General features: G+C 47.3%; 1 protein-coding gene across 1 annotated transcript in view; it reads right to left on the bottom strand.

The window, feature by feature from the left end:
- Positions 1-22031, bottom strand: part of LOC147668713 (N-acetylneuraminylgalactosylglucosyl-glucoside beta-1,4-N- acetylgalactosaminyltransferase 2-like) — a 528736-nt gene that overhangs the window by 409855 nt on the left and 96850 nt on the right. The window contains exon 3 of the mRNA XM_086948488.1: positions 1860-1997. Within this exon, the coding sequence (XP_086804614.1) occupies positions 1860-1997 (138 nt within the window). The remainder of the gene's footprint in view (positions 1-1859; positions 1998-22031) is intronic.

Raw genomic sequence — 22031 nt, forward strand, 5'->3', positions numbered from 1 at the left:
AGGTCTGTCCACAGCAGAGCTGGAACACAGAGAGAAAAGTAGACTGCATACATTGGAGCTTGTGAAGCTCAGGTTGGGCATGGAGAATATGGAATTGGAGGTAGAGAAGCAGAAGTTGGCTCTGGAGGAAAATAGGATGCTCTTAGAGCATGAAAGAGGGTTAAGGGAGCTGGGCATCAACGCCAAGAGTGTAGAGTCTAGTTCCAATGGAGCTTGTCATCAGTGACTGGAGAAGGGAGAGTGTACTTCCCTAAGGAGGTAATCAAGGATTACGTGAGGAGTGATGACCTTGGTCAGGGGGTATGAGGTCCCACAGAATCCCTGAGAGAGACTGGGGAGCAGGGTTGTGGAGCCGCTTCATGTCTGAAGGGAGGGACTCCTTGCTAGCCTTACCGAAATAGGAGAAGATACCTTATGCTCCTATGAGGCAAACCTTAATCAGGGGATGTGGCTTAAACCCAGAACTGTAAGCTTGGGTCAAGCCCTAGGGTGGAGTATGTGTCTTACTTTTCCAGAGCACTGGACAGTTATGTGAAGGGTAGCCAGGTAAATGATTTTCAGGGGCTCCATGATTTGGTGGCATGGGAGCACTTGTCTGGTAGTTGTTTTCCAGAACTACGCCAGCACCTTATTGATAGCAAGCTAACTAACCCCTGGAAGTGTGCTGTGGAGGCAGACTGCTGGGTCAGTACAAGGGTCCACAGAGTAGACAGGGCCCCCAGCAGAAGAGTTGGGGGGACAAGGGTAAACAGAAGGAGTTCCAAAAAGAGCCCCAAAGTAATTCCCAAGGGAACCAAGGGAAAGGTTCCCAGCCTCCAGATGATAAGAAACAAGGGGGGGGGGGTCTTCAGGTCTGCCTGAAAAGAAGGGTCCCCTCATGTGTTATGCTTGTAATCTGGTGGGTCACTACAGAGGGAATCCTAAGAGTCCTAAAGCAACCCCTGCACCCAGTGGTGCACCGCCCTGTGGGTTGACTAGTGGAGCCTTGGGGGAGGAGTTGAAATCACAGGGGGGATGTGAGCCTGAAGAGTTGACCCTGGTCTCACTAGTAGAGAGTGAGATGGTCCCAAGGACCCACCTGCCTGCTGACACTAAGAAATACGGGAATTGGGTGAACATAATTGGCCATAGTGTGGAAGCTCTGAGAGACACTGGAACCAGTGTGACAGCTTTCAGTTGTCGGCAAGTGTCTGAAGAGCAGGTGGTCCCCAACATACTCTACCCAGTAGTTGCAGATGACAACTCAGATTGCCTCTGCAATGTGGCATAAGTTCCGTTTGAGTGGGGGGGTCTCAGATACCTTGAAAGTAGTTGTGACACCAGCCATGCCTGTTAAGGGTGTGCTCGGTAACGACATGGAGAGTTCCTGGTAGGAGAAGGTAGAACATAGAGCTCATTTGGAGATGTTGGGGCTGCTTGCGTGGGTGTGTGTGACCACTCGGTCTATGGCAGCCGGTAAGGGCAATCAAGAGGACCTGGAGGAATGGCCCAGGTGCCTACCAAAAAGAGAGGAGGCAGGGGGTGTGAGGTGTGGGAGGAGAAGGAGAGCTCAGAGGAGTGAGAGGAGAAGGGGAGGTTTGAGGAGTGAGAGGTAGGAGGAGAGCTCAGAGGAGTGAGAGGAGAAGGGGAGCTTTGAGGAGTGAGAGGCAGGAGGAGAGCTCAGAGGAGGGAGAGGAGGGGCGGGAGATCAGAGGGCAGAAGGGATCTCACAGAGCAGTGAGAGGGGAAAGGGAGCTCTGAGAGCATTGAAAGGCAGAAGGGGGCTCAGAGGGGCAGAAGGGGAGCTCCCAGAGAAGCTAACATAGCACTCCATGGATAAGGAAGAAGCATAAATGCCACAAATGAGATCTGTGGTTTACCTCTTTTTGAAGTGTTCAAACTCCTTTTTCCTCCTCTGCTTTACAGACTCGAGTTCATCTGGCTGGAGAGCATCCTGGAAGCGGTCGACGTGCTTTACCTTCGGGTCCTCACATTTACAAGGCTTGTTAGGAAACATCCTGGAAAGAAAGACTTGAAGGTCAGCTTGGGAGCACCTCACAGCAGTAACAGCAGTCATAGTCAAAGGACTGATCAGATGAAGGTTAACTCTGAGTGGAGTTCACAGAGTTGTGCTATGCACAACTCTGCGAAGTGGCAAAAAAAGTCTGCCGCGCTACGTGGAGCTCCACAAGCGGCAGAGTTCCATAGAGCAATGCTGTTTGTGGTGATTGCACAGTGCGGATGCTTGTCCGCACTATGCAGTCATCGCAAACAGCACCTTGCACAGCACAAGCGGTCCCTTCTTTCCCTTTTCTGCCACTCGAGTGGATTTTTACTCAGACTGCAGCTTTCTCAACACGAACAAGCAGCGAACGGTCAAAAGCATACACAACCACTTGCAATGAGAAACCTGACCTCCCCGTGTTGAGAAATATCGCCGGGAGGTTTATTTTCCACGCTCGAGCTTGCCAACTTGATGTTGAAGATCGCGAAAGAGGAAAAATCTCGCCGGGAGGTTGATTTTCCTCGCTCGCGGTTGCCAACTTGACGTTGACGCTGAGTTTTTCGGAACTCCGCGAACTCTGCGTAATGCGGAGTGTGGGAAACTCCGGAAACTCCGCCAGCGGAGTGTAGTTCACCGCCCAGGGTTAGTGAAAGTGAGCAGCAGTTGTCTGCCTAGGAGCTGTCTTGTAAAGGAGCTTCACTCCCTGCACTGAGCAGCGCTGGTCTGCAGCTGTAGGAGCTCCCTTGTGAAGGAGCTTCACTCCCTGCATTGAACAGCGCCGGTCTGCTGTTCTGGCAGCTCCCTTGTGACGGAGCTTCACCCTCTGTGTTAGCGTCCAGTGTTAGCATTGTCTCCCACCTCACCCGCAACAAGCACTGCAGTGCCCTAACACTTATCCTACAAGTAGGCAACTAGGGGGACCCTAAAGAGGGAGAGACACTCATCCTACAAGAAGGCAACCAAGGGGCCTTGAGAGGGAGACACTCATTCTACATGAAGGGAACTGGGGGGGCCTAATGAGGGGGGACACTCATCCTACAAGAAGGCACCAGGGGGCCCTACAGAGGGGGAGACACTCATCCTACAAGTAGGCAACGGGGGCCCTAAAGAGTGGGAGACACTCATCCTACAAGAAGGCAACAGGGGGCCCTAAAGAGGGGGAGACACTCATCCCACAAGAAGGCAACAGGGGGCCCTAAAGAGAGGGAGACACTCAACCCTACAAGAAGGCAGTGGTGCGGCCTAAAGAAGAGGAGACACTCATCCTACAAGGAGGCAATGGGGGCGTCCTAAAGAGGGGGAGACACTCATCCTACGAGGAGGCAGTGGGGGTCCTAAAGAGGGGGAGACATTCATCCTACAAGGAGGCAATGAGAGGTCCTAAAGAGGGGGACACACTCATCCTACAAGAAGGCAACAGGGGGCCCTAAAGAGAGGGAGACACTCATCCTACAAGAAGGCAGTGGTGCGGCCTAAAGAAGAGGAGACACTCATCCTACAAGGAGGCAATGGGGGCGTCCTAAAGAGGGGGAGACACTCATCATACGAGGAGGCAATGGGGGTCCTAAAGAGGGGGAGACATTCATCCTACAAGGAGGCAATGAGAGGTCCTAAAGAGGGGGAGACACTCATCCTACAAGGAGGCAATGGGGGGTCCAAAAGAGGGGGAGACACTCATCCTACAAGAAGAGAAGCAGGGGACCCTATAGAGGGGGGACACTCATCCTACAAGAAGGCAACTGGTGGGAAGGGGGCCTAGAGAGGGGGAGACACTCATCCTATAAGAAGGTAACTGGGGGGCTAAAGGTTGGGGAGACACTCATCCTACATGAAGGCAACGGGGGGCCTAAAGAGGGTCAGACACTCATCCTATAAGAAGTCAACGGGAGGACTAGGGAGGGGGAGACACTCATCCTTCAAGAATGCAACGGGGGACCTAAAGAGTAGGAGACACTCATCCTACAAGAAGGCAACAGGGGGCCCTAAAGAGGGGGAGACACTCATCCTACAAGAAGGCAACAGGGGGCCCTAAAGAGAGGGAGACACTCATCCTACAAGAAGGCAACAGGGGTCCTAAAGAGGGGAAGATACTCATCCTACAAGAAGGCCACAGTGGGCCCAAAAGAGGCAGAGACGCTAATCCTTCAAGGATGCCATGGGGGGTCCTAAAGAGGGGGTGACACTCATCCTACAGGAAGGCAACCGGGGGTCCTTAAAAAAGGGAGACACTCATCTTACATGAAGGAAAGTGGAGGCCCCTAAAGAGAGGGGACACTCATCCGACAAGAAGGCAACTGGTGGGAGGGGGGCCTAGAGAAGGGGAGATACTCACTCGATAGGAAGGTAACCGGGGTGTAGGAGAGTAGGGTCTGCTTCCTATGGTTACCCCCACTTTTTGCTGTGATTCTCGACTTTAGTGATTCTAGACTTTAGTGTGGCTGTGGACCTGCTAATTAGGCCCACAACCCAGCTGTTCTCTCTCTAAATTGATACCATGTATTTTAGGTACATACCGGATTGGTTACTGGGTCACCCTAATGAGCCCCTGTATAGTGTACCCTAGATACCCACCCCACGGCATAGGTGTACCCTACGCCTACCATGGGCTGCAGCATGGATTGTGCCACCCCTGGTTTGCCATCCAAACTGACACCACAGGTCTGTTCACACAGCCTGGGTAAGGTGGTGTAATCACCCTTTACTTAGATATAGTATACCTATATCTATATATACATACAGACACATATGCACCTATAAGTCACTCCTGTGGTGTAGTGTAGTTCCTATATTCCCAATAGGCTCTGCGCATTGGAATAATATATCCTTAGACGTAGGACTTGAATCGACTAGGTCTCTACCGAATATATTAGACTTAATTGTGAGTGCCAGCTAGCTCAGAGGTCAATAGAAACTTTCTCGAAAGTACAAGAAGGGATTAGTCTCTGACAACCATATAACATGACAACTTTGTTTCCCCAGAATGAAACGTATCTCTAGAGTCACGAAAACAATAGACGGCTATTTCACTCAGTCAGATGTGCATGCTTCGTTTCACCAGAGTTGCTTAGAAAGAGAGAGACGGGCGTTTTCAATAAAAGTATTTATTGAACAGTCTTATTTCTCAAGTATAAGAAATGCACTGCTACAATCGTAATACTGGTTATGAAGTACAAGGCATATAATACGAAAAGTATTATAAAGTAGTACTGTAAAAGCATGATATGGTTTCTAAGCAATAAACATAGAATACATAAAATGCATAAAATACATATAGTGATAAAATAGTAGCTAAAAGTACTCAACTGGTGCTTCTAAAATACGCCTACCCCGGTGTACCTAACCTAAGTCCAGTACGAGGGAGGAGTAAGTGTGGTGTAGCTCAAGTCTAGTCATTTTCTGCCAAGAATCTGTTCCAAGAATTCTCTAAGGGTCTAATCAGCTCCGTACCTTGGTTTTAGAACGATAGAGGTCTTGTATCTCTCTCCCAGGACTCGGTCTCCCAGCAACCCGCAAGGGTAGCCTGGAAACACCGGAGCTGGATTTCTCAGCAAGAGAAAAAACAGTGTCTTCTCAGAGCGTCAGTTGGAGAGTTGGCTTCCTTCGGCACTTGCAGCAGCAGGGCGTCGGGCAAGTAGTTAGTCGATCTGCTCCCAAACTACTGTGTATTTGACTGGGCAAATGTAGGCATATTTATACTCTGAAGGTGCCGAGTTTGACGTAAGATTGGACATAATATCGTCACTAGTGCCTCAATTCCTTGAACACTCCAGGAGTTCTTGGATAAATTAGTATTCAATCAGGGGGAAGTCCCTGACTGCTGAAGGCTGGTTTCTCTAAGAAATCATTGTGGATTCTCGGAGTTTAGTGGAAGTAGCCATGCCGTATTTAGGCTGCACAGGCTAAGACTAAATAAGGCAATGATTCCTATGCCTATATAAGGATTGGGTAAATTATACCTATATATGGGCATGAATTGGGAAAATTACACTAGGGTCCTAGATTCCCACTTAATACACACTCCACGATTATTACGTTCAATAATACTTAAGCACTGAACATATCTAAAGCAAAATGTACACAATCCCACCCCAAAATACAAAAATGCATTTGAATAGGCTTGCTCACATGAAATGAGTATATACTGTATGCAAAGTTATAGGCGTCATCTGAAATCAAGCATAAATCTTGAGCATATATTCTCTCATTTGATAAAACGAAAGTATATTCATCAAATGATACCTGAAATCTGTCCCAAAGCATACATTTTTTACTGTGTTTGTTTTCGAGGTTGAAGCCAAATATTGTCATTTACGAAGTTCAAACACAAAATCTTGTTCTCTAAGAATTGTTCTACTTTAAGCAGATTACTCTGTGCCAAAAGTTCTATTTTGGAAAAAGTTCAAATTAGTGGCTTGTTTTGAAAAATGAAGGCCGAATTGCAGAGTTCAGGGAATGCTGTGTGAAGTAATCAAAACTTATTATCAGGAGTGTCAGGAGAAAACATCAGATCATCTAGGCTCGCAAAGAAACCGTCTACCGTGGTAGGTGAAAGTGGAACCTCTTCAGTTAGCAGATCAAAAGTGCAGAAGTGTGGATCATCGCCGTCAGCGTTTGATGCATTAGCAATGTCTGTAGTAGATGGTACCTGTATGCCTGTAGTTTCTCGAATCTCACCCTCAGTTAGACTTGCCGGTGAGACCTCAATGAATGGCGTCATCAGAATAGGCAGCAGTTGGGAGCAACACGATGCATGAGCCTTTACTGGACCTAGCAAAGCGTCAACATCCAATGGCAGTACTGATGGAAGTGAAGGACAAATGTCCAACACGCATTCCTGTCCGCAAAGCAGACATCGAAGAACAGGTAAGATGCAATCTTGCCAGATTGGTCTGAACGATAGAAACCACGTTGTGTTCAGATCTCTTAAACGAGCCAAGCCAAGAATCTGTGAAATCCTTTCACGATACCTCATGGCAAGGAGGCATTTTCCATGGTAGTTGCTGGTGACTGGACTTGCCATATCGGAGCAGAAGGAATAAAGATAGAATTTCTGCTACTAGTCCCAAGATGAGAGGCAGGCCGCCGAACACAGAGTGCACGAAATGTGGAAAAGTGCTGAGGACTGCTTCAAATGGTGTTAACAGTCCCGAAAAAATCATCTTAAATAAATGTGCGATGCCGCTAGTATCAGACATGTTTAAGATTTGACTTAACAGTTCTGCGAAATGTACTGGGCAGTTTGTTGATAATAATGCATGTATCTCTGCAGAAGACCTTGCTACTTGCAGATCATACACTTCTCTAGACGAGGTCAGTGGCACATTTTTTTGTAAAAGAATTGCTTTCATTCTGCTTAAAGTATCAATTCGTATAGAAGAGATATTCAGTGAAGGCCATAAAGCCGTCTCCCTTCCTGTCTCACTTTTTGGATACAATACTTGCATACAACAAGTGACCGTGGATGACACAGTTACGAGATAACTTTTCCCTGGCAACATGCCACAACAGCTGTGATCGTTGAGCATAACATAGCTGCCATTGGATAGCTGCCTGAAAATCAGTACTATTGCTGTAGAGGGGGATCCGTGCAGGTGGCACAAGAGGTTATTTGTAGAACCGTCGCAGGCTCCGTGCAAATTAATTCCCTGGCACAAAAGTGTACCACTCAGTGAGTTTTTACAATTCTTATCAATAAGAAATACTTCATGTCCCCCATTCCAACATCTGTGTGTGTATGGTAAAACCCAGGTCGACCTAATGTATTTGTTGGACTTGGCCCTTCTGGCAGGTTCACCCCTAAACTTTTTGCTTTTAATGGTGACCTGGTGATGGTGATTTTTGGGTTCTGCGCACTTTCACTGAGTCCCAGTGGAAAGTGCGTGCGCACTCTGAGTGCGTGGAGTAAGGTTGGCCTGCCCTCCCATAGGAATGCATTAGGAATGTCTGTGTCCCTGGTAGTTCCTAATGCGTGAGGTGTGCATGCTCGAGTTTGGTATGGGCGAACTCGTGAGAGTGAATGCTGCGCAATGGTATGTGCGGCGTGTATGTGTCTAGTGGGGAAGTGCCACTTCTAGACATGGCTGTGTGTGTGCTGTGAAGGTGCTGGCGTGTGATTGGCTGGAGCTGGCTGGGATGCCAGGCTCCATGAGTCATGATGGGTCTGCCCGGGGGTGAGTGTGAGATTAGCATGGTGATGGCTGGGGAGGGCTGCACCTGGTTCCTGAATGGGCTGGGCTTTCCCCATACAATGCTGGCTCCACCCCCTGTGGTGCGACTGATGACCCAAGCCTCCCTAGTGAATGAAAGGGGTGGTTGAGCCATCAAGGGTGCTCCAAAACCAGCTGCGACTGGTTCTCCCCCCACCCTGCACCTTTAGACAAAGGAAAAAGGTGTATAAAAGAGGGGCTGTGACCCCAGGAAAAGGTTCTTGTTCTGTTTCCTGACTAGAATCTACCAGGGGCGTGCTGCTGCTTGGGCCCAGGGTAAGGCTTGCCTCCCTGGGCCCTGCCCAGCCCCTGGCTTTCTGATGGACTCCTGGTGGACCCCTTCTTCCTGGCACTGGAAGCCTTGGCCCCCCCCTACCTGCTGCATTTCTTGAAAGGCTCTTGCTGTACTTTTGGAGCCTCTAGCGCCTGGAAGCGTTTCATTGATTTTCTGCTAAGCGCTGGAAGCGCTGTAACCGTCCTTGAGCGCTGGGAGCGCTTTACTTTCCCTTTCGCGGCTGCCCACGCCGCTTTTTGCAGATTTTAAAGTCCTCTGGCAGGTGCCCACCCTGCCAGGGACCTTGCCGCTGGTTGTGGCCCCCGAGCGAGTGCCCACCTCGCTTTATAGTTTAATTGAAGCCGGTGCCCACCCGGCATTTGCCCCGCAAAGTGCGCAAAATTGTCCCTGTTGCCGCCCGGCCGCGACCAGGAAGTCAGGCAGGCCGGGGGCGGGACTGTGGGACACCCCGTGACATCATTTCCCAGGCCGCGCTCTGATTGGCTGCCGGCCCGGGATTTCCTTGTGACGTCACTCCCCGGGCCGCTCTGGGATTGGCTGCCGGCCCGAGGAGATTCCGAGGTGCCGCCAGGAGAGTGAAAAAGAAGCAGGTAGCAGCGGGAGCCTACTCCGCGCGCCTGCATGGTCGAAAGTAAAGCCGCCGCCCCCCCCAGGAGCGAGGGAGAGCCCCGGAGAGTGAGAGGAGGCCGCATCGTCCAAGAGCCCCCGAGGAGGGGGAGCTCTCATGAGAGCCGCCGGAGACGCGACCCAGTCAGTGCCTTGCAGGAGAGGAGGGGCGTTGGGGCACATTGCCGGTGCCCGCCCCTCCCCTCCTGAGCGAGTCCCGTTATACTGAGAGGCCCGTGAGGCCTCACGTAATACCGAGTCCCCCGGGAGGGACTCCGCCTACCCCCCACATTGCTTCCGAGCCCAGGAGAGGCTCCCCCATGGGCATTTGTGAATCCGAGCCCACGAGGTTCAGCAGGCATTTCGTGTGCGAGCCCAGAGAGGCTTAGGGGGCATCTCTTTATTCAGAGCCCAGAGAGGCTCTTGAGTGCCATTATTGTTGTTGAGCCCAGCGAGGCTCCCAGAGGCCAGTCATTTGTTTAGAGCCCAGCGAGGCTCCCACATTGGCCCCATTGTTGTTCTTGAGCCCTGGAAGGCTCCAACGTTATCCTCACCAGTGTTCCTTCAGCTGCCCAGCACTTAGTGGGCGGCTGCTCCGTTTAGGACCCTGACATTTGGGACAGTCACAGGTGGTGACTTATGTGAATGTGGCGCAATTGTTCTTTTACTGCACCTCCGAATGTGTTTTTAATGCGTCATGTGCCTTGTTCCTTACACCTCTGAATGTATGTTATGCATCATGTGTTATGTGCTTATACCCCTACAGGTATTGTGATACTTAGGTGGTTGTTCTTCCTAGTGCAGGTGGTGCTAGTGAGGTCCTGGTTCCCTGCGTGACCTGTTCCTAAGGTGGTTAGGATTGCATAGGTGGTACCTACCGGTTACCAGTAGTTACTGGTTGTGTGCTTTATGTTCTATTTTGTGCTACAGTGATTTCTATTCCATGTTCTAAGTGCTGATTCTACCAAGTGCTAAGTTCTAAAAGTGCTGATTCCTGACTGTGGTCCATGTGGCCCTGTCTTGTACATATCCCCTGTAAATTCTGCCCGTGCCTGTTGGCACATTGTAAAGTGTGTGTTTTATCTAATGTGTTATGGTATAATACAAAGGCTATTTTTATATATAACCTTGTGTGGAGTTTCCTTTGTGGTGGGCCTTGGGTGGTGTTGTTGGGGTGCGTGCGCAAATACTTAACTCACATCACCTCCAAGTTTAGCCTTGCTGCTCGCCCCACGTTACCTAGAGGGTGAGCAGGGGTTATCTTGGCATGTAACTCCCTTGCCCTGACTTAGGAGTGGTGGTCTCTGACTGACTTTGGCGCAAGCCCTGGCCAGCCAGGGATCCCATTTCTAACAGTATTCTTTACCCAACCTTTCTTACAGGCCCGCTGGTATATGCTCCAGACAATACTGAAACAGGAAAGACGTCACTGGTATCGTAATGGTGCCATGAATTATCCATTCAATAACAGGTTACTCAGAAACTGTTAATTGTAAACTTTCGAGTTTTTCAATGCTCAGCACCGTATAGTCTGCTCCTCTTTGTGCCAAAGAGATTTGTTTATCTGTAAGGTTAAATTCAGCAAACAATGACGTGGTATTGATTAGATGCCATGGCACATAGCCTGAACGCAGATTTTGCAACGTCCAGCAAAGCAGCATGATAGAACGTAATTGAGACTGGCCATGTTGTTCTATGATGTCAATGGCAGATGACACGATGCTGTCCAAAGAATAAATTCTGGAGGACAGAGTTGCTAACCCATTGTCCACTACAGAGAGGATTTTTTCTAAATTTATACGATCAATTTCTCGTATTCTTTCTGCAGTTTCCATTTGCGTCACTTTCCATATTTCGTTGTATGCCGCATATATTCCGGCGTATATGAAACATTTTTGCCGTGGTTTGCGAGGCCCCATTAAGAAATCTCGCAAATCATTGCTTTCTTTAAGTAAAGATAAGTGTTGTTTAATTTCTGGAAGTGTAGATTTCTGAAGCCACTCAAGGCACAGCTTCCCTACACTGTAAGCAGTTACTATCCCTGGATGTTGTCTCTGAGAATATCTTGGATCTGGCCTATTCACTGTGAACCCTTGTGTCTTGTTCAGGAATCTATCTTGACAGTTATTAGTGTCTGTTTGCCAGATTAACCATTTTTTCCAATCAGGATTAGTTCTGTTCTGTTTAATGATATAGGGTACGTCTACCTCCTCATCTGAAGTGCTATTAATGTCACTTGAGGGTTTAGGTATAGACGGTTTGTTTAACTCTTTAATCTTAGCCAGGCCAAGTTAAGACATCTGTTCGACAGTGTCATTTAAAAACATAATTTGTTCTGGGATGATGCAGGCTCTAAATAAGGTTTCTTTACCTTGTACCTGCCAATCTTTAGTGCCCCAGATGGTTTTCGTCTCAATGTTGTCTTCCCAAAATTTAAAACATAATGCAGACAATTGAGTATAAAAGTTTGCAGAATAAATGTGTTTAGTATTGGTCAACATTATTTTCATTCCTGTATTATTTAGATTTTTAAAATAAAACGTTTCTGGATTGGTAACATTAAACCCTGAGAAGTACGAAAACTTTTCTTGAAATGTTTTTTAGCTGCCTTTTGGCGGTGTTGGACAATGTTCCCATTGATTGTAGTGAAACACATTTCTAGGGTTTGCAGATTTATGCAAATAATGGTAACCATAATGATTAAAACAATACATTTGTTCATAATCTGATGACCCTTCTAAGGAGTCATGTTCTGTAAATTTAGCTGACATTTCAAAATCTTTCATCATGTTGTTAGCAGTCTTAAAGTCCAAATCATCAGAAAATTTACTGGGGGCGACAAAGTCACTCAAAGAAACCTTAAACTGATGTGAAATCTTCAATAATTCCACCGGACCATAGATGCCATAATCAGCTCTGTCCCATGCTATACCCCCAGGTATAGGAACGGCTGTGATGTTCACTGCTGACAGGCCTCTTCTTTCACGATGAGATGATTTGTAAGGTTTCAGGACCAAGTTCATTTTCTTACTTGCTGTGTCCATAGTACTATATTTTCCATCAATCATCCTTCCCAAGCTTAACACTAGTACGAGCCAGAGCAGGAGGAAAAATATACCTAATCCAATCCAAAATTCAAACCATGGTGAAACCAGATATGTTTTTTCCAGTAGATGAAAGAGTTCTATTATTTTTTTCTTGAAGTTTGTCTTTGCTGGCTCATCGTCATGTTCACTGGGATCCTCAGAAAAGTTATTGAAGTTGATAAAGTAGCCAGAAGCAGTTTTGTCATTTGTTGGGATTGCATCACGATTACTTGAAATCACTGGAGCTGTTTCTTGTCTCGCCATGTTTGTACAGTCAGATGTCACATCATTGTAGACAGGCGTGTCTTGACGAACTGTTATTTGGGTTTCCAGAGGTACAAGTTCCATGGCTTTGTTGCATAGTCCTTCTTTTCGTAGTGCAGGTTTATCAAAAGTGATAAGTCTTTCAGTTTGAACCTCTTTGATTGTAGCAAGATTCGGTCGTCTGCTACTTCTCGGGAGTCCACTGGGCCTACTACTTATTATCGGCCACATGATTGTGGTTTGACCAGGTCGATGGATACAACTCTGTTCTCCCTTTTACCAGCAAGGGGCGGTAGTACTACTGATCTTGTTCCTTGGATTGCCAAGACAGGTACTGCTTTTCTGTAAGAAGGCTAAATTCCTTCTTCCCCGCGATTTTCTCTCTGACCAGATCGCCAATCTTTGGAATCCAGACAGGCCTTGCTGGGACAGGTGGTTTGTCTTCAGTGGGCGTTTGCTTCTGTATTGTATTACTCAGACTTCTTGTTTCATTTAAGTCCTGTAAAACAGTCAAACGATCTTTGACATCAAAGGGTTTTTGTTCCACCACTGAAGTCTGACAATCAAGGTCTTCGATTATCATTCTAGTACCAAACATTAGTTCATACGGAGTGACTCCACCCAGAGAATTTCTTGGCAGATTGTTAAGACTACGTTGGACACTCATTAGATGTTTGACCCATCCATCACCCGAACCTAATACCTTAGCTGTTATGGATTGCTTTATGTCACAGTTTTTTCTTTCCACTACCGCATTACCCTCAGGATGGAAGGGACTAGAATACCGCAATGCAATGCCCAAGCTAGCCATGGCCTCCTTGTAAGCTCGAGAGCTAAACGCAGGGCCCTGTCAGAATGAAGGGTGCCAATTGCGTATGTGCCGATAAAGACTCACAAATCCTTTATAACAGTTCTGGCGTCAGCCGAGCGCTGAGACCACATCCAAATAAATCTTGTCCTAGTAGTTGTGGGACTGCATTCATCCATTATGACGTTTGCAGGTAGATAGTCTAATGCTGTCTAGTTTGGCCGCTTATTGAATCTGGAGCCGCTTACTGAATTCGGAGACGCCAGCTGCCATTTTTTGCCCGGCTTTATGAGAACAACCGAAAAGATTATCAGATTGCGAGGTCGGTCATTTTCGCACATTATCCTGTTGTGTTTCTGAAGACACCGCAAGTTTGTTGGTTGTAGTGGTCTTCCATAGTGTCTTCTGTACATAGTATTGCCAGCGAGCATTGACATAATCAGAATTTTCCAACACAAAAACATATATTGCAACGAAGAATCATTCATATTGGGAACTCTCCATATTACGAGTCTTTATCCGCTATATATCAGTTTTGGGCTCCTAAATATTTTCTATCAGGTACGAACTGATTCCCCTTCCTTTAAGAATACGAGGAAGGTTACCAGAATCCCTATGTCAACCAAACATAAGGTTAATTACCATATAACACCGCTTTTTAATACGTCCAATGGCTCTTGATCGTATCTATATTGGACCTGTGGCCTAGGACCCTCAGAACTTTGAAAAGAATTTAGCTTTGAGCAAAGATTGTGGCTTTTCCTGAAGAAGGCTTGTTGTACGCCGAAACGCGCGTCAAGACAAAATTAAGATTTTAGTGCCATGTATTTTAGGTTTGGTTCTTAACGGTTGTATATAAATAGACTTTACCAGTATATATGGATATAACAATACTGTAATGCATTGTGTAATTTCCAATATGGGAATTTTTTAAACAAAACAAATTATTAAAATGTGAATGTATTTTGTACTTATTGCCTCTTTACTGTTCTTATATTGCATACTGTTGTGTTTTATTTTATTGTCTATCTTAATTTGGATATTTTAGATTGCCTAGGATTGTTTTTCTCAAATAGTAATGGTATCTGAACTGGGCTGGCTACTCTGTAGTCAGGTATCTGGTGGCTTTCGCTGCTGCGATTTCTGATGCAGTTAGGGCAATAAATTGCAAAATTGTACACATCAACTTCCAGTCCCGGCCACCAGTACATCTTTTCTAATTTATTAGTGATTTCAAGATCCCTTGATGTCTCAGACCCTCTCCCATATGTGCTTCGTGTACCAAAGCAGCTCTCCAATTCCTGTTTGGAATTACTCTGTCCCCCACTCCTGGGATTTGAGCAAAAGGAAGGGAGTTTGCATCAATTATGTATTTATTTGTTAGTGGATAGTTTAGAGGTAACGCTGCATAGCTGCCTTCCATTGAGGTTTTTACTGCTAGTAACGTTTCACCATCTATTATTCTTTTCGAACGACTGATTGTAGCTACGGAAGCCGTTTGCACAGCTGCCTTCGCGGCTTCATACGTTTCGAACCCAGTTCTGCAAGTTTTTGTTGTAAGATTCAGCACAGAAATACGAATCGCACACAATAAGTGTGGGGAATTCGCGATCGGTATTCTCAAGCGCCATCTTGAAAGCCTGTAGTTCAGCTCGCTGAGCTGTACAGTCTCCGAGTGATTGAGTTTTAGTGACCATAGGTCTGAATTTACCTTCACGCCAACGACCTTTAACGATCACGCACGCAGCACTATAAGCTTGTCTACCTCAAATTGCGGGCTGTGCTGATCCGTCTGTATATATTATACAGCTGTAATGTTCTAGAGGTAGAATTTCGGTCGGCAGAGGACATTCGTATTCATATTGTAGGGATTCTTGTGTCTTCAAGTAGGGGTCAAAAACGTATTCAACGTCTGTTGCAGCAAGAGAGTTAATCTGAAGTTTTAGCCTAAGACTGCTTGTCCATGCTACCACTAGGATAGCTGGTCTATAAGGTTGACTTTACAACCATCACCATAAGGGTCGTTTAGACTGGTGCAAGGTGCCCACTAGAACTAGTGGACATCATATGACAGGCTAACTTCTCACATTGGTGTACAGCGGATGGGATAAGAGCTTGCATTGTTTTACCAAATAATCTGGAGAACATCATTTGAAAGATCATATCAAGGTACCTGTAGGTACATATAAATCAAGTCTTATATACATAAGTTCTACTGAACTTAGCAAATGTAGTTGGTAAAGGCTTAGCACACCCTGACTACAACTCCTAGAGAGGTTCTAGTAGGAAACAAGTAGTGTTGGTAGGTGCACACATCACACCACACTAGCCTCGTCCTTGGAAGCAGGACCTAGTGGGTCTCTGCCAGAAGACAACCAAAGGTTGCCTTCTAAGTTTGACACATTCATTTTCAAGAACTGAGAAGCTTGTGTGTGGTCAGAAAGTTAAGACAAGGACAGAGTTCAACCTTTAACCTCCTGATAGACATCTTAGTGGAACATGATGTAGAAAATGCATCAGACCCAAGTAACCAAGGGAGAAGGAAGGGGGGGCCATCCGTCAACAGAAGAGTATCCTACTGGGAATGCCCCACTGGTCTCTGTTGATGATGAGGATGTAGATCAGGAAGAGGTTGATGAACCTAACCTGGTAAACACAGGACTATCTGGAGGAAGAGAGGGCCTAGGAAGGCCTCCCTCCAGACCTCCAAATAGGCCTAATGGTGAGCCTAGAAGACGCAGATCCCTTTCAAGTGGGTCTGACCATTCTGACTCATCAGTAGGGTCCAATGCCTCTGCTCTAAGGAGAATGACTTCCCCTCAGAGAAGAGAGCATGAAGCTAGGATGAAGGACGTCCAGCTTAGGATGAAGAGGCAAGAAGTTGCCCTTGCAAAAGAGAACCTAGCTCTTGAGACAGAGAAGAAATGGTGTGGGCATGAACCCACTGGTGGCAGCAACAACACTACTGGTAGGGAAAGGTCACATGACCATAGAAACCTGAACAAGATTGTCCCTCCCCATCAGATTGGGGATGACATCCCCACGTGGATAACTGCTTTGGAGAGGGCCTACAAAGTACAGCAGGTATCCCAAAGTCAGTGGGTAGCAATCTTGTGGCTCTTCTTTGCAGACAAAGGAAGACACAAGCTGCTCACTGTTAGAGAGGAGGAGTCTGACAACTACAATGTCTTGAAGAGTGCTCTGATAGATGGTTTTGGCCTAACCCACAGCTTTCCAAACATTGTGCCGCGACACGGCACTGTGTCGCCTCCTATGTGTGGGTGTGTCGCGGCGCAATGCGACGATGTCTGCGGGCCGGGCCGATATTAGAGGACTGCAAACTACCGTCCTAAGCTTGAGTAAGGCAAGGACGAGGTAGGACGTGTGACGTGCGCGCAAGGCAGAGCAGCGGAGTGGAGCCTGGGCGGATCTGCATGGTTCGCAGCTCGATTCGCCAATACCGAGGCTCAGTGGGGCATTGTCCAAGGCTCAGCGGCGGACTGACGCAGGCCTGGATTTAACGAGTAAGAGCCGAGTGAGAGTATTCTCTTCCCCCCTCCAGGAGTGCGCCGCGTGGCGCGCAGTGCGGTGCTGCCGCGCTGCTCACGGCTCTGCCCTCATAGCTGCCAAGGTTGTGGTCCTGGGATGATTAATGACAAGACTAGAGATGATCGGGAGCGGTGGGGCTTGGTTCCCTGACATGACGGCAAGACAAAAAGCAGCAACAACTATACAGTTTTACTGAACAGTGCTCACTATTCACAACTCCCTTACTTATTCTGCCAGAAAACATCCCCTCTTTGGGATCTTGTGGGGAGCGGCGACTGGCACAGGCTCGATTGGTCCGCCTCCTACCCTCCTCTTTTCACAGCGGTTGTTTGCGTTTCCTTTACACGCTGGACCTCGTGTGGACTCTTCTTAAACCCACGTACAGCTGCTCTTCTAGTAACAGGGGCAGACAGCAGCACGTACCCCTGGCCCTTTGGGCACAGCAACCTCAGGCACACACTTGGTCACACACTGCCGCCGGCTGCCTGGAGCCTGCAGCCATGCCTGTGCAACAGAACTCTGAGCTACAGGCATATTTCGAAGTTTTTGTTGTTTCTCATTTAATGGACGCATTCCCCAAAGAGTAGTTGTTCTAGATTTTATGCTTACGTCGTGAAAACCTCTTCTCTAGTCCAACCCTTTCCAGGAAGGCTGATTGGAGACACAATTCCTACATTTCTGTGTGTCACTCTTCAATTAAAATAAAACTTACGAGCCGAGGTTTTGTCGAATACACAAATTAAAAGGCAGAAGTTAACCCCATCGGCCAGGTGACAGTTCCCCGCGGCTTCTGCCTCACTTCCTCTTCCTCTGGACGTGATGGCACTGGTAGCCCCCATGGTGTGCCACAGTGACAGCCACTAGTAACCACTGCTGAGAGGGCAGGCCCCGCCCCCCTCTGTAATTGGCAGCAGTGTGACGTAGCCTCTCTGTGTACCAACATTCCCGCCACTCAAAGTCTCATTGCGACCGCCCCACATAATTCCGGTTATTTCCTCGCCCTGCAATGGTTGGCCAGGTTCCAAGTAACTCCAGGGCCTGAGAAATGACAAGTCTTTGGGGAATAACATGTGAAAATCGGCATTACTATGACAATTCCTATATATTTTCCTCCAGTGTCTGAAAGGATTCCAGCTGCTTCCTGCCGGATTTTGCTAGTGAAGAACCAGAATGTATAATCCTGGTGAAGCCGGTACCTCGCTTCTCCCGCCTCAGTGGGCACTCTTAATGCAACTCCTCCTAGAAGTATTTAACTCTTAAAATCTGACATGAATATTGGCGACAGGGCAAATATAGCCTGTAGTTCTTTCTTGACAATATATCCAGCAGAGAAATAATGCGGCCCGTCATGTACTGTAACAGATAAAAATACTTTCGGCACAGGAAATGCATGAAAAATCAAACAGAATTTATTAAAAGGCCCTCCTAATATTTTTAATGGGCATTGTTTCTTTTTTTTTTTTCCAAAATATTTTATTGAAAAGAAATATTTTTTTTACATGTACAAAAACAAACCGTTTGTCTCATTTCTTTGCAGTTTCGACAATGTGTATTGTTGGCTTAGTGGAGCCCGAGAGAGAAGAAGAGGAGGGGGGGGGAGTGGCCTGCTTACTGCCTCAGGGGGGCGTCAAGGGCTTCCCACATGTCTTCCCTGGCAGTATGGTTCGCCGCCTGGTGTTTAGCGGTTATGTTGTCTGCCCCGGAAGGAATGTTACCCAGTTGAACCAGCGTTTGAAGGTGGCTTTGCTCGTGTTTTTCCAGTTCCCCAGGATTGTTTTAACAGCTGCCGTAAGCAGAACATTGACTAGTTCGCGTTTTTCTTTGGATTCAAGCTGGGGTGCTAGGAAGGCCGTGGCTATACCTTCTAGGCCACGTTGTATCTGGCAGCCTGTGATCGTGTCTATGAGGTTGTAGACTTTGTTCCAGAATGTTTTGACTTTGGTGCAGTCGTACAGCATGTGAGCTAGGTCTCCCCTTGCTTTGTGGCAATTCCAGTAGGTGCTGCTTTCGCTCGCCCCCACTGTTTCTAGCTTCGCTGGAGTCCAGTGTAGCCTGTGTAATATCCAGTATTTTGTTTGTGCTAGTTGTGGGGTTACTTTGTTTTTGGACGCCGATGTCCATAGTCTAGCCCTCTCATCTTCGTTTAGTGGTCTCTGTATTTTCTCTTCCCAGAAAGCTATTGTTTTGTTGTTTAGAGAGGTGGTGCCTGGTGTGATTAGTTTGTAAATCTGCGCTGTTTGGTGGCCTGTCTTGTTTAAATTCTGTGAGTACTGTATGATGGTGGGTTTGTGTTTCGAGAGGTTTGCTTTGGTGATGGCTGCTTTGATTCTTAGGAGTTCATAGAATTCCTTGTTTGGTAGTTTGTGCATCTGCTGCAGTGCTTTGTAAGTGAGTGGGTTGCTTCCTACCTCTAGTTGTGCCGGCACCGTGATGCCTCTGCTGTACCACTCTTTGTTGTCTAGAGTCTTCCCTTTGTATGTTACTTTGGGGTTGTGCCATATTGACTCCCATTTGGAACCTCTGATGCTGACTTCTAGTTCTCTGTCTATTCTCAGTAGCGCCGTTTTTGTGTTCCGGAGTATAGCATTTTTAACTTCTGGGTGCCTGTTGGCCGTTAGTGCCATGATCGGGTCAGACCCCCCCAGGATGCCCCTTTCCAGGTCTAGCCAGACCAGCACTTACTCTGGTGTAGGGGCAATCCAGTGTATTCCCTGTTTGGCAAGGCATGCCATTTGGAAGGCCTTGTAGTTCATGAGGTTCAGTCCTCCTTGTTCTTTTTTTAGTCTGAGCTTTGCTAAGCTGATTCTTGGCTTTTTTCCCCCCATAGGAACGAGTTGATTACTTTATCTATATGTTTGTGGAAATCTGTGGTTAGGGTGAGTGGCAACATGCTCAGCAAGTAGTTTAGCATTGGTGTGACCATCATCTTGATTGTCTCGATTCTGCCCCACCAGCTAATGAATTTGGGGCCCCATGTCTCTAGCTTGCTCCTGATCTTTTTCAGCATTGCCTCCTCGTTGTGGTCTAAGGTGGACCTAAGGTCCCTCCGAAGAGGAGGCCTAGATATTTCAGGGGTTTTGTTTGCCACGCCAGTCCGGACGTCCCTAGGACTGTCCTAGTGGTGTGGCAGTTCATTGGTTTGCATTCGGATTTGTCCCTGTTGAGTTTATATCCTGAGACATGTGCGTACTCCTCGATTGTTTGTACCAGGGCTTCTATTGACTCTTCTGGGTTATTGGTGGTGATCAGGATGTCGTCCGCGTACGCCGCCGCTTTGAAGGCTTGCCCCTCTACTTGCACTCCAGTTATACGCGGGTTAGTCCTAATCATGTGGAGGAGTGGCTCTAGTGCTAGTAGGAATAGTCCCGGTGACAGTGAACATCCCTGCCTTGTCCCTCTGCCTAGGGTGAATGTTTCTGATGTGGATGCATTGACCACCACTCGTGCATGGGGTTTTTGTATAAAGACATGAACATGCCTCTATATTTCTCCCCTAGCCCGAACTTGCGCATACATTGGTCTAGGAATGGCCACGAGACTCTATCGAAGGCCTTTTCTGCGTCAAGCGCGATCATAACAGCCTTCTCCCTGCTATTTGCGGTGCTGTTTATTAAGTGACAGAGTAGTCTGGTGTTGTCTTGTGAGAGTCTGTTTTTTAGGTAGCCCACTTGCGTTTTGTGTATGAGAAGGGGAAGATATGTGTTTAGCCTTGCGGCCATTACTTTGGCGTAGATTTTACAGTCAACGTTTATTAATGAGATTGGCCGGTAGTTTTGCGGGAACTGAGGGTCCTTCCCCTCTTTGGGGATGACAATAATGTTTGCCTCTGCCATTGAGTTGGTCATGCTGCCCCTCTCCGCGCATGTCTGGAAGACTCTGACCATTGTATCTTTTAGCAGTGGTTGGAACTGTTTATAGAATGTTGCTGTGAAACCGTCTGGCCCTGGGGCTTTGTTTGCTTTCAGCGAGTCTATTGCCATACCTACTTCTGTTCTGGTTATGTTTTGCTCTAGCGCCTCTCTCTGTTTGTTGCTGAGTTTGGGCAGGTCTAGTTTATCTAGCAAGCTTGCCCCCCCCGTCCGCACCTAGCGATGTATCGGCTGTGTACAGTTCCTTGTAGAAATCTCTGAACGTTTCAAGAATTTGCTTGTTTGCCGTGTGCGTTTTGTTGTTTTTGTCAGTAATTGCTGCGACTGAGTGCTGCCTTTGTTTGGCTTTTAGGTACCCTGCTAGCGCCCTTCCTGCTTTGTTTGCTGAGCATAACTTTATGGATTTGTATTTGTTAATCCATGTGGAGGCCCTCTCACTTAGTATCCTGTTCAGTTCGTACTTCTTCTTTGTGAGTGTCGTTAGTGTGTTCCTGCCTGACAGATTAGCAGTGTGGTTCCTTTCTAGTTCTTTTATCTGCCCCTCCAGTTCTCTGATTTTCTTGTTCCTGCCTCTGTTCATCCTTGCCTTGATGCTCAGGAGTTTCCCCCTTATTGTGGCTTTGAGGGCTTCCCACAATGTTGTGACTTCGGTGTCTTTTGTGTCATTAAATGTAAGGTATTCTCTGATTGCCTCTTCTATTTCGGTGACGTTTGTGGGGTTTTCTAGTATGTCGCTGTTGAGGCGCCATCTCCGGCTTGGTGTTTCATTGTGTTTCCCGCTTATGGAGAGGGAGATGTGAACATGATCTCAAATTGTTATGGGGCCTATTTCCGTTGTGTCCGTCAGGTGTGTGTGTGTGTCAGACATGAGTATATAATCTATTCTGCTGTATGAGTTGTGTGGGTTCGAATAGAATGTGTATTCTCTGGACTGGGGTGTTGTAGTCTCCACGGGTCTGATAGTGTTAGTTTGGTGCATACGTTTTTGAGTGTGTTCTGTTCTTGCGTGGCATGGCTTGGTCTGTGTGGGTGTCTGTCTGTGGCGTTGTCCATCGCTTGGTTCATATCTCCAGCTGTGATTAGCAGTTCCCCCAATGGGATGTTGCTGAGCTCGCTTTCTACCTCTTCCCAGAATTTTTTGTCTGTTGTGTTCGGCCCATATATGTTTGCTATGTGCATGGTCTCCTCCCCCCTTTTGATGCATGTGAGTAGTCTTCTGCCGTTTGTGTCAGCTAGGTGGTCGTGGACCCTGAACTTTGCTTTCTTGCTAATAATAGTGATCACTCCCCCTCTCTTATTCACGGCTGGTGAGCAAACTACCTCGCTTATCCAGTTTGCCTTGAGCCTGTTTGCGTCCTCTCTGG

The sequence above is a fragment of the Lissotriton vulgaris genome, unplaced genomic scaffold (assembly GCF_964263255.1).
Source record: "Lissotriton vulgaris unplaced genomic scaffold, aLisVul1.2 SCAFFOLD_899, whole genome shotgun sequence".
Lineage (NCBI taxonomy): Eukaryota > Metazoa > Chordata > Amphibia > Caudata > Salamandridae > Lissotriton > Lissotriton vulgaris.